This window comes from Erpetoichthys calabaricus, chromosome 5, assembly GCF_900747795.2.
Source record: "Erpetoichthys calabaricus chromosome 5, fErpCal1.3, whole genome shotgun sequence".
In the NCBI taxonomy this organism is placed as follows: domain Eukaryota; kingdom Metazoa; phylum Chordata; class Cladistia; order Polypteriformes; family Polypteridae; genus Erpetoichthys; species Erpetoichthys calabaricus.
This window is the reverse complement of record NC_041398.2, coordinates 144,037,751-144,051,380: the sequence shown is the minus strand read 5'-3', so window position 1 is coordinate 144,051,380 and position 13,630 is coordinate 144,037,751. Positions and strand designations below refer to the sequence as shown.

General features: G+C 37.7%; 1 protein-coding gene across 1 annotated transcript in view; it reads right to left on the bottom strand.

Moving 5' to 3' along the window:
• Nucleotides 1-13,630, bottom strand: part of LOC114651983 (caspase-7-like) — a 64,113-nt gene that overhangs the window by 31,250 nt on the left and 19,233 nt on the right. Inside the window, exon 3 of the mRNA XM_028802119.2 lies at nucleotides 421-549. Coding sequence (XP_028657952.1) covers nucleotides 421-549 — 129 coding nt within the window. The remainder of the gene's footprint in view (nucleotides 1-420; nucleotides 550-13,630) is intronic.

Sequence of the window (13,630 nt, the reverse complement as noted above, 5' to 3'; positions counted from 1 at the left end):
CACATCTGCATTGCTTTTCCTCCTGGTATTCATGTCTTCTTCAAATATCCATCATACGTGCTTGGCAAATAAACTGCTCAATATCCAATGGCCCTGCATTTGTGTGAGCAGACACTGTCATGGACTGGCATCTTGTACCACAATTGGTTCCTGTCTTGAACCTGATGGGGCAGGAATAAGCACTTACCCCTGTATTTGTAAGTTTGAGGATTACTCATTATTTTGTTATGCTTTTTTAACTCTGTTATGTGCCTTAGGAACATGTATATGTTTTTGCCTATATTTACAGCATTATTTTTGTGTTTTTTTTAAATAATTTTTTTCACTATTTGATATACTTAAAAGAAAATGCAGTCTTATACAACTGAATAAAGCATGTTCTAAGGTAAAACAATCATTTCCACATAATGTATATATTACCTTTTCTTAAAAGTTGCAACATTTCAGCAGCTGATAAATCTTTGGCAACTTCTACAGAGAATCCCAGCGCTCCAAAGGTATGTTCCAAAATACTGACATCCTGCTGTGTGCCCTTTCGTTCACGTAATGCTATGAAGGTTTTCAAAAGGAGACATTAGTTATTTATTGAAATATACCATGTGACTTTAATAAACAACATTTTACTTTTTACAGATCTCTAAACTGTCCCACACAATTATAAATACTGGTCAAATGTACCATTTCTGACAAAGCTCATTTTAGAAAAAAAGAGTTTTATTTTGTACACCATTATGACAAATAATTAAATAAAATAGTAAAGAATATTGAAACATTTTATGACTCCCAGAAACATAATTTTAAAGGAAGAAGAGTTTAATTTGTTCAGGAGCCCCATATATTAGAAATTGAAGCAAAACCAATATTGAAAACCAGCTAGCCAAGAATAAAACCATGGCTGTTAATGTTTAAACGTTTCTTAATGAAACCAAGAAAGAATAAAAACAGTGATGTGTAAAGAATTTGCAATTTAGAATGTTAGGGAAAAAGATTTTCAGGTCAGAGTTCATAAATACAATGAAGAAGGACGACAAAAAAGAACCAAAGATAATAGAAATGTGTGTATTTCCAGATTCAAGCCAGGCAAGTATGTTTTTGTGTGTTCAAGTGTGAATTTATTTTAAATTCTGTTTTTCTCCATTGTTTTGAATAGTGATATTGTTGTGTTTGCTGTTTTATATCACATACAGGAGCTTATTACTTCAGATATTTTCAGTTTCATATGGCTGGCTAGACAAAGCAAACCCTCGTGGGCTCATGAGTGATTCTGATCATTTTTTCCAAATCTCAAAATGTGTCTTATTAACATTTAAGTCTATTTTCTACATCTTATTAACATTTAGGCCTATTTTCTACATTTTTAAATATAGGCATTATAACCATTTATTTACTTTCATTATGAATGATTATTTTGGCTTTATACAAATTCATTATCATTTATTTTGGATTTGTCATGTCATTTATTTTTTTAAGGGTACTGGCATTTTGAGCACCCTGTAGTATAGCATGTCTGAAGTCCATGGTAGATCAGAACAGGTGCAGAATTTTGTTTTGAAATAGTGTGGCTCAGTGAGCGCAGAACCTACACTCATATAAGTTATATAAAGGTGCTGGGTAGGTCAGTGATGTGTGGAAAAAGGAAGAAGAAAACTTGAGAGAAAGAAGAGAGTAGAATCATGAGTATTCAGTGCCGTTGAAAGGAGGTGAAACAGTCAGGGATGCACTGCGGTGAGGTGAAGTGAATGGAGCTCCAGGGTTGGATCAACCCTGTGTGATACCTTGTGCAGTGGGACCATGGGCACCAAACTATACAATGGGCATACTTGTAGTTTGGGACTGAACAGGACCAGTAGAAGAGAAGTAAGATAAAGAAACACAGGCAAAAATGTTGTGCATTAAACAAAAATGGTGCTCAAAACAAAAATACTTTCTTGTCGTTCATCTCCTGATCAATCCCACTTCTGACACAAAAAATCTGACACTCCATTTAGTGCAATTGTGGGCACCAAACTACACAAAGGACATCCTTGTAGTTCTAGGCCGAACAAAACCAGTAGGAGAAAAATAAGATGAAGAGACACAGACAAAAATGTTGGATTCTAAACAAAAATGGTGTGAGCAAAAACAAAACAAGAATTATATCATGTGGGCTTTGATATACATTCCAACAGCAATGACACATGAAAGTAATAAAAAATAAAAAAGATTGTTTACAGTAATTACAATGAAAATCCTGTTACCCCAAAAAGAAGACAAACAAAACCAATGTAAATGCATTGTGACAGATGGCCCATATGGGCGGGCACCCTGGCTGGGACTGAAGAGGCATCCTTACCTGGCCGGGAGGCCATTATAATGGAAGGGCAGGGGAAGGAAGCTAACTCGTGCTGGTTACTAACCCAAAACACACAAGATTGCAGTGAGCCCAGGCTGGGATTCCTGCATGGATATCTGCAGGGCATGTGCTGTAGTTCCAGGGAGCAGTCCTGTTGGGTTCCATGGGATCAACCAGAGGGAGCCGCAGGGATTGGGTATCCCTATTGTTTGGGACTTCAGCCTTACCCAGAGGTTCTTCCGAGCCACAGTTTCATGTCACCGGAAGTTCTCCCAGGTGTGGGATAAAAGAAGTAGCTCCGCTTCAATCTGGGAGCCAGAGTGGGGAGGAGATGGATGAAGCTTAATGAGAGAGGAACGTAGGAGGAAGATAGAGATGATATAGAGTGCTAATTGTGGAGAATTGAGTATTGTGCTGTGGGAAGCAATTACAGCTGTAAGAGTTTCACAAAATAAAAACCCTTTTGTTTGTGGCAAACTTGCGTCCAAGCCTGGGTGTTGGGAGTTTGGGGAGCTGCAGTGCTCCCTGGTGACCACAGTACAGTATATAAAAGAACAGATTGTAGTTTTCCTAGATAAAAATGCTGGCAGAAACGTACTGCACAATAGCACAGTCCCAAAAATATGTAGAATCCACCTATCCAGGTATACAACCAGGAGATGCCAATATTACAAAGAAAATATTTGCAAAAATATGCAAAGCCACTTTACATAATTGAATCATGAAATGCTCTGTAATAAACTGCTCCTCACTGTCACCAAGAGGCCAAAAAAGACAACCCTACAGGCAGAAAGTGCCTTTTATATTTGATGCAGTGGCCGAACACCCTGTTGAATTTCATCCCTCCCAGCCAGTCGTGATTGACACAAGCACTAATCAAGTAATCAAATAATCAATATGCTGTGTTACATGTCCCCACTGTGCAGTGCCTCTGTTTCATTGCAGTTTCACAGATGCCTGCAAGCACCCACGGCCATCATGTGCAAGTTTGAGCTCCCCACTTTTTTTTAAATCAGGATCCACAATATTTCTAAACTATAAACTAAGTGCTACACTTCATCTCTCTGCAGTGAAGGACTTAGCTATGAACTGCTAGCATTCGGCGTGGACACTGAGTAAGGCTGCATGTTGCCAGCACATCGCTGCACAGCCCCACCGAAGCAGTACTAAAACTCTAGCAGATGTGTTACCTTATATACACAAGTTCAAAGAAAGAAAAAAACAGTGCCATTTTTCCTTTCTTATTTATCTTTTGACCCCCCTAAAAGTGCATTAGTTTTCTTTTCTATTTGGTAACCCAACTAGAGATATTACCACACCTTGTAGTGCAAAAGGTGGAATGGTGATTGTGGACCCCAAATGTCCTGCAAAGATAAAGGAGGTGGCAAGAAAAGGAAGCTGGGCTCAATAGATCCCAGTGGGTACCCACTGACTTAGCTGGAACTGGACCCAGAATGAGGACCAGGTATGTTGGAGTCTCTTCCTGCTGAACAGACCTGTACAGCAAGCAGGGAAGATACAGAGAGAGAGAGGGAGAGAGAAATGCTCATGTTCTGTTTTTTATTCTAGGTTTTAACTGTTTATCGAACTTATTTACTGGTTTTATCCCTCTATCCCTTTTTATTCCACTATGCACTATTTATTGAAGACGTTGAATGCACTGCACTCTTTGGACACTGACTGTTGCCATGAATAAAATACACTTTTGCATTTTGAACTTTAAAGTCAGGAACACAGAGTCATCCTGTTCCACATTTGCGGATACAATCTCTAGCACTTAAATGAGTTTATTTTTTACAGAGTTATAGCAAATAATTAATGACTGTATTACTGATTATGACTTAAGTTTTCAAATTGGGTTGGATGAATGTTAGGTTTGAACTATTGGTTTTGACTAGGCTCATCCCTGACTGACTCTTTCTTCTCCTGACCCATCAATATGTGCCCATGTGGCCTGTCAGTTTCCACCTCTTGGCGGTACATTAATAGATGCTTTTTTTAAGGTCATCTTCAATTAGGAGTTAGTGGTTAGTCACAAGACTGAATTTTGTTTTGCAATGTATCTGTTTTCTCAGTAATTCTAGTCTATTCAGCTCTCCATACTTAGTAATAACAGGATTGGAATAGAAAACAATAAATCTAGTTGGAAAATTTTAGGAAAAAGTGAGTACTACACATTTACAGAAAAGCAATATCTCCATATTACAATAAAAAATCCTGGGACGAGATGTGACTTTTTCAGAGAGATACTTTCATGTCCTGCAAGACGAGACTTTGTGCCAAGAGATTTAACCACGCCTGGGGCCGGAAATAAAAAATAAAGAGTAGATGACAAAGTAGAACATCGTAAAGAATTCATTAGAAATTAGAAATATGAAAGTACTAAAATTCGAAAGTCTCAAAAAAATGATAGTAAAGATCGCATTAGCACAAACAAACGGAAATTATTACTCGGTGAAATAATGGAACAGCAAAAAGAGATTGAATATATTAATATATTGAATATATTGTTCGGATTTAAACTTTAAGTTAGAGACTTGTAGATCGTCTAATTCGTGTTGCCATCAGGGAAAAGTAGTGTTTCTTCCCAATGAAGAGGCATATCCGCGAGAATTGAAAGATTTGTTGTTTGGTGAAAGTGAAATCCACAAATGCGAGCGGTAGAGACGCATAGTGGCTGGCACATAGTGCATGCTGGGGGGTTGGCAAGTAAAGCGGGCAGAGGGTGAAGCCCCCTAGTTATCAACAAAATTAGAATCAAGAAAAACTAGGTCTGAATAGACATTTCTTTTTAAAAGTCAGTAAAAAGACAAAATGAAGGCAGGACCCAAATATAGTTCACAACGTATTTCAGAAGAAGATATACATGGAATTCAACGCTCAGACCAGACTGAATACCAGAACCCATGGGAGGCTGTGAGACTATAGAAGAAAGCTGTAAGTGGAATACCTTCAAAGTTTTTCAATATCATAGAAAGTGACTCCAGCAAGGTGATATCTTTAGTGTGCCTTCAGGTAAAGTACAAAAGACGCCGCAATGGCTGATTGATTGTAAAAGATGAAATTCTTTACTATTTATAGACAGTCTCAAAGAATGTGCAAATTATTGTGCAACTGTTGTGAACTTTCAATGTAAAAATGCTGAAAAGTATGTAGGCAGAACAGTGGCCAAATATGGAACAGAGAATAGTAAATGTGCAAGATGCATTTAGATAAAGAAAGAACAAAACAGCTCAAAATGCCAGCATTTACCGGATAGTAGAAAAAGAATGTCATTTTAAAAACATGGAAAGCTAAGCAGCTTAGATGGAGGCCAAGCAACCCCATAAAAACAAATCATATGGGTCATTTGCTTCGTGTTAACTTGCTGGTTAACAAAATTGTTTCATGTACGTAAAGCAAGTACTTGTCATATAAACCTTTAATTGTATTGATATTGAACATAATTTAAATATTGTTGATATTTAAAAATTTTCATTATATCATATTTAGTGATACAATTAATTTCTTTTACATCATATTATATGTACACTCCTCTACTTTTTTAAGTTTAATTTTCTGTTTTTATCATTCCACAGTTGTATCCACCTTCTCATGCTAGGACTTCCACAAGCATAGGGAAAATTACTGAAGAGGGGTTATCGAGGTCTGAATGCCTCATGTCTTATGTTTGCTTTCCATTAAAAATATATTTATTCATCTGTATGCACTGTGTTTTTCTATTGCAGTTAAACCTGTTTCTTTACCTCAGTAATGCAGAGCGATGTTTGCTTTCTAGCGCTAAAAAGAAAAAGTGTGCAATAGTAAAATATTTAACATTCCTTGTTGGCATTATCAGAGGTGATATATTAAGTATAACACCTCAAATACACTTTTGGATATTTTGATTCATTTTTGGAAGAGTGCTCATCTTTTAAATTTCTTGCATCAAAAAAGACGATTATTTGTGTGGTGTCTCATGAATGCTGTTGTGCATACTGACAGCTATCTAAAGAAAAGGGACCTTCATAATGTGCCTCGAAAGAGGAAAACATGAATAATGTATTATCACTACTGCACACCTTACAAGACTGTAAGATTTACAATTCAAAATATAAAAGAAATTTATTAGTTTAGCAGACCGCTTTATGTAAAACAAGCGTCATCTACTATGTATACATTGTATTAATAATTAAATGACCATTTTATAGTCAAATGATTGTCTTCACTTTAATTTCAAAAAGGAAACCATAATAAGTGAGAATTATGCTTTTATGAATTTAAAGTCTGATTGACACTTAAAGCACAAGGATAATGCATGACTCAAAAGTGCATGCAGTTGACAATGAAAACGACAGAGTCAAAGCCATTGACAAGTTACTGTTCACGCAGTGTGATCATGTTAAGGTACTATAAGATGGACAGCACTGAGATGCTGCTATAGCTTTGGATATTTTTCTTTTATGGTTGACTAGTGAAGTATATATTAGTAATTAGTCATTATTAGGAGGTATTTAACATCAGAATTAATTTATATATACAGTAAATCCCAGACTCTTTTTTAAGGTGTTTGAACTTGTTGACAAACTGGAGGACAATTACATATTTTTTTAATTGGTGATGTGCATTAACATGAGGAAGATGAATTGTATAGTTATATAAGCAAGCAGCAAAAAAGGAGACCCGCTACACTATAACACAAGTCAGTAAACTGAAAATAGGTGGATATATTGTTGTGAAATTTACATTTGTTCAGCGTTACAAAAGAGGTCAAAATGTTTCATTTGACCAATGAGGTTCTGCACTGAAGTGACCAAGCTGAATCAGTTGTACAAATATAAATGTAAAATGTTTTTAAAAAGCTTTGAAAGGTCAAATGCATAATTGAGCAGTTAAAAATGTCAATTAGATTTGGTTTCCATAGTCCAGAAAAACAGATTCTTTGACTTCAAATACATACTACACTAATAAATTTTATTATTTTGAACATTAAGCTTGTTTCAGGTTCATTGTGATGTCCTTATTGAATATAAAAGACAACCATCAGAAAAGTCCAAACCTAGCACGTGATTCAATTAAGACTGTGTACTGGTGTGCCAGATCTGCAATTTTTTAGATGTCTATATTTGCATTACATTTTGCTCAAGGACATTTGCATTGGAAATTTAACATCAACACATCTTTTTTCCTGAATTGTATCACCTTAAAACATCTGTGTACACAAAACAGAAGACCAAGATGATGCCATGGGAAGGCCATGTTGATTATTTTATGCCTTGGGAAATGGACATATATAAACAGAAAAATATCAAGGAGTTTGAGCAAAGACATCCATCATATTGACAGTCAGCCAATCAAATGTGTATAATAAGACATGTTCCAAAAACCCACATGTAATTTTAATATAAATATAGCTTGTGCAAAGGACCAAAAAGAGTGACGACAGAAAGGACATCAGGAGAGGGTGATAGTGATGTCAGGAAAGGAGATGAAGGGACGTACAACTGTTTTCACCTGATTCTCAGTGGAAGCATCTCATGAATAACATCTATTCCAATTCTTGACATTCTTTGTAAGCTTTTCTACAGACTATGTACATTAAACAGCCACTGAACTGCATGTTAACACAAATATCTAATCAGCCAATCACATGGCAACAACTCAATGCATTTAGGCATGTAGATATTGTGAAGACAACCTCCTGAAGTTCAAACTGAGCATCAGAATGGAGCTGAAAGATGATTTAAATAACTTTGAACGTGGCATGGTTGTTTGTGATAGATGAGTTGGTCTAAGTATTTAAGAAACCGCTGATCCACTGGGATTTTCATGCTCAGCCATCTCTAGGGTTTACAGAGAATTGACCTAGAAAGGGAAAATATTCAGTGGGCAACAGTTCTCTGAGCGAAAATGCCTTGTTGATGCCAGAGGTCAGAAGAGAATGGCCAGACTGGTTCAAGCTGATAGAAAGGCAACAGTAACTCAAATAACCACTCATTACAACTCAGGTATGCAGAAGTGCATCTCTGAATGCACAAGGAGGATCGCAGGAATCATCAGGTAGAGGGGTTCTTTCATCAGATTGGCTGGCCCAGCACTGAGTCATCTGTGGAATGACCAATAGGGGGAGGCAGCTTGATGGCCATGGTCTCCAGGACTCTGAATAAATCCAAATCATATTATGTGATATCATTTACTGTTGAATTGTGCTCTGTATTTATAATATTTCTATTGCACTATTATATTGTAGTGATGATTACTGGTGTTCTGTTCTGTGTATTGTATTTACCCCCTTTTTGACACCCACTGCATGCCCAACCTACCTGGAAAGGGGTCTCTCTCTTTGAACTGCCTTTCCCAAGGTTTCTTCCATTTTTTCCCTACAAGGGTTTTTTGGGAGTTTTTTCTTGTCTTCGTAGAGAGTCAAGGCTGGGGTAACAGTCAAGAGGTAGGGCCAGTTAAAGCCCATTGTGGCACTTGTGTGATTTTGGGCTACATAAAAATAAATTGTATCGTATTTTATTGTACAGCATGTTTAACCTTGAAGCAGATGGGCTACAGAAGCAGGATACAACACTGGGTGCCACTCCTGTCAGCTAAGAACAAGTAACTGAGGCTACAAATCGCTCACCAAAATAGGAATACAGAAGATTGGAAAAATGTTTCCTGGTCTGATGAGTCACAATTTCTGCTGCAACATTCGTATGGTAGTATCAGAATTTGGCATCAACAACATTAAAGCATGGATCCATCCTGCCTTGTGGGCCCCTTAGTACCAGCTGAGCACAATGCCACAGCCTACCTGAGTATTGTTGCTGACCATGTCCATCCCTTTATAACTGCAGAGTATCCATCTTCTAATGGCTACTTCCAGCAGGATAATGCACCATATCACAAAGCTTTAATCATGTCAAACTGGTTTCTTGAACATGACAATGAGTTCACTTTACTCAAATGACCTCCACAGTCAATAGATCTCAATCCAATAGAGCACCACTGGGATGTGGTGGAATGGGAGATTCACATCATGGGTGTGTGGCTGACAAATCTACAGCAACTGTGTGATGCTGTCATGTCAATATGGACCAAAATCCCAGAGGAATGTTTCCAGCACCTTGTTGAATCTATGCCATGAAGAATTACGGCAGTTCTGAAGGCAATAGGGGGTGCCAAACCAGTACTGGCAAGGTGTACCTAATAAAGTGGCCAGTGAATGTATATCCAGACTTAGCTATTTATATTTTCTTTTATACTTTCTTCTACTGGTATTATTATTCTTTAGTAAATACCAGATTACTTTTACATTTCTATAATTTGTCTTTATATCTAGAGTGATTGAAGTAATAAAGTAAATATTAAGCAGTCGGAGGTTTGCCATACACTCTGATCTGTGGGGTTTATCAGACTGAGGGGGGAGCTCCATGTGAAGAGTACATAAAGTAAAATGTCATTGGTTGATAAATGGCCTATAGTCAAGGATGCTGAGCCTTTATATATAGATACTCTATATCTAAAACATCATACCTTGTTTGTGCCAATGATAAGTAAGTCTCTTGAAATGCTAGGGAGTTACAGACTATGCATGGGTCATTCATATGGCACTTAAGTGGTTAAAATGCTAGGGAGTGACAGGCTGTGTACAGGTATATGTTATTCATATGGTACCTTTGTGGTTAGGGTCTGTGTGTATGTGTAAATCTGTGTGTGTGTTAATCTTAAGGTGCGAGAGTAGACCAATTCAGTAATGAACTTGAGTAAGTTGAGGGTAATACCATGATAATACAGACTATATGCTATAATTTTTCTATTCAACCTGTACACCAAAATATTATGAGAAAGAATGAATTAGAAGACAATGAAGCTGGTTTAAAATAGATGGAAACACTCTCAGTAGTCTTCGGCACTCAGTGGCCTCTGTATTCGGTACACTTATCCATTACCTGGTAAGATCACATTTTTTTAGTCCAGAACAGCTTCAATTTTTAAGGCATGTGTAAACAAAGCACTAAACACATTTTGGTCCATGCAGACTTTGTAAGTCATGCAGTTCCTGCACATGTTTAGTCACACATTCAAGCTACAAAAATCCAATTTCAATTCACAACAAAAATGATCTGTTGAATTGAGATCTGGGTACTCTGTGAGTCATTACAGAAAATAAAAGTCACTGTTTGCAGAGTCACATGTTTGCAAAGCCATACATTGTGACGTGGTGCCTTACCTTGTTGGAAGTGCCCACTTGATAAAGAGTAGACTGGGCAAAAAGGAATGTTCGGCAACAATGCTTAGGTATAAAGTTCTGTCAGTATTAAGAACCCTAAACTGTGTTGATAAAACATTTCCCACTCCATTAAATTACCACCAAGAGTGAACAATGTTAAATTTTGTTTTTTTTCAATTTATTTTTTATATTGAGACATCATTATTTTTGTGTAATAGCTTTTCATAGCTGCTATCATTCTGTGAATCTGATTTCATGTGAGCCACCATTTTGTTTGTATGGTCATTACTATGTTGCTTGGATGCTAGGCACATTGATGTTTTTTCTTGTCATTCTTAGTAAACAATAAAGATTGTAATGCGTGAAAATTTCAGGAGGGAAGCTGTTTCTGAGAGACTGGAACCACCATCCCTGCTACCACCATCATACTACAGTTAAAGCTCGTGCTTTTTATCTAATCTAATAGTCATCATCTGGACATAGACTGCATGCTGTATATACAGTATGAGGTTGTAGGAGCTGGCTGTTTGCATTAATGAGCAAGTGCGCCACTGCACATACATTCAGGCATTAAAAGGAAGATTTAAATATATATATATATATATATATATATATAGAGAGAGAGAGAGAGAGAGAGAGAGAGAGATAGAGAGAGAGAGAGAAAGAGAGAGAGAGAGAGAGAGAGAAAAGCCAAGCAAAATGACACCTTTTATTGGCTAACTAAAAAGATTACAATATGCAAGCTTTCGAGGCAACTCAGGCCCCTTCTTCAGGCAAGATGTAATCAAGACAACTCTGGAGGGCGTAGCAGCCAATCAACCCGACAAAGACAGACGCAGGAGGCACGTTTATAAAAGAACAAGTTTTTCATTTTTCTTCACCTCGTGGGAAATGCCTTCCTTATTTCCCACAGGTACAACACAGTCTCAAGCAGAACATACAATACACAATACTCAATCCTTTTTCTTCTCTTTCTTATTCTCCTCCACTCCTCCTCATCAAGCTTCGTCTCCCGCCTCCTGACTCTGGCTCATTGAGTAATGTCTGCTGACCCCTTATATAAGGCACCCAGAAGTGCTTCAGGTGTTTGTTGCCCTACTTCTGGCAGAACTTCCAGGTGTGGTGGAAGAACCGCCCACATGGGCTCAGGAACAGCTGCAGCACCCCCTGGTGGTGCCCCCGGATCCTAACAAGGCTATATTAAGCTCCATCTCCCATGAAGCTCTGCAGGAGTCCGAGGCACCGCTGCCACCCAGGGGGGTTGTCATCTATAGTGTTCCGGGGAAGGAATGCTCTGTCCACACTTGTTTCCCTGGTTCTTCCAAGGAAGAGACGTCGAGGGCTCTAGCCATTCATGACAATACATATGAAGGGAAAAAAAAGTACATTTTGGAACAATGTAGTAAAGATGAAAGCTGAAGGTTTTAAATGGCCTCAATCAACCAAAAACAAATATTATAATAAAGAAATACGAACTGTGCAATATTTAAGTTTCCTGGTATGAATGGCCCACATAAAATGAAACACCAGTCACAAATTATGAAAATGTTTCCTTTAGCCTGTCAAGTCTAGAGAGAATAATAAAATCCAGAAATACTTGAAATATTAGCAGTAATAGCTGAGACACGATCATAACAGAAGTTTAGAATACAGCCATTAAGCTCAAAAAAGTTTGTCAGCCCCTATTTGTCTAGCTTTTGTAATATTATAATATATAAATATATTTTGACTTGAAGAGTATGGCCACCTACAACATATTTTGGCAATTTATTCCACATCTATAGTTCTCCATGTGAAGAAATAAAACAAAATTTCATTAGTGCTCAACACCTTGCACTTCTTCTCAAAGCCCCAGGTAGCCTTGACAGTCTATTTTTCTGTAGACTATAAAATGAAAGTAACAATGGGTGATCTGTCATTTATGTAAATCATTTGCCAAGCAGATACATGTGATTTAATTTTTACAGTATACAACAATTCAAATGTCTCTTTGTTAATTTGATGGTAGATTCCATCTGCTTTTCTAATGCACTTGATGCAAAGACCTATTGGAACTTCTGCTCCATCACCCCTGCATATGAAAAAACTTGACCCAAGCCATTTGAAAATGCATTGCCAGCATAGCTGGCAGATTTCTCACCCAGTTGGTCTATTTTTAATTCCATTATGCATGAAAGTAGTCGCTTGGATATGACTTCAGTCTGGAATATTTTTCTTGAAATTGCGCAATAATTTTGTAAAGACAAAATTGTTTATTTGCATTTCCACACTCCCTTAGTCTACAAAACCTTCTTCCTTTTTTTTTCTATCTTTCAACAGTGAAATGATTCACAACCCCCTTCATTTAAAAGTTTAATAAACTTCAGTGTTACAGATTATTTTATTGTGTAGGACTGGATGTTTTTATCCCTTAATTGAGTATCTGAGACACTCTGCCTAGACTCTGCAAAGGAATCACTCCTTCAACATATAGACTCTGTGGGATGGTCAAGTGAGTTGTGGCATCTTCTGGGTTTTGAAATGGGCATCCTCTGTCCTCGATGTTTCGCTGATAGGCCCACAACATCTCCAGAGGGTTCAGCAATAAATCCTGGCATCCCAGGCTCACCTACTAGATACTAGCAACTCTGAAGAGATCTTTGACAGCTTGCTATTGGGCCTTCCTTTACACCCCAGTTCCCAAAGTAGCTTTGATATTGATGTGGCTATGGCTTCTCTGCAGCCTACTGTGGCCAGTCGGACCTTTCCTTTCCAGCCATATTATTGCACATCAACTACAAACTCAGTATACCTCAGCTTCTTGCACTGGTAAGCCTCCTCCATTGCATCCTCTGAAGGCACTATAAGCCTGATGATGTAAGCAAGCTGGAGTAAGACTGACTATAGCACATGATCTGGTCTGTGGTTGGTTGTCACGATTTCAGCTGGGAAGCAGAGCCTCTGGCCAAGGTCTGCCACAATCTTCAAATCACATGCCTCCTACGCAGAGTCTGGTCTTGACATGATGAGTCTGGCTTGACTCTCATCTTCCTAGTCAAACATTATTGTCAGACAGTAGGATCAAGTTAGTGCAAGGATGTTAGCACAACAACTTTCCA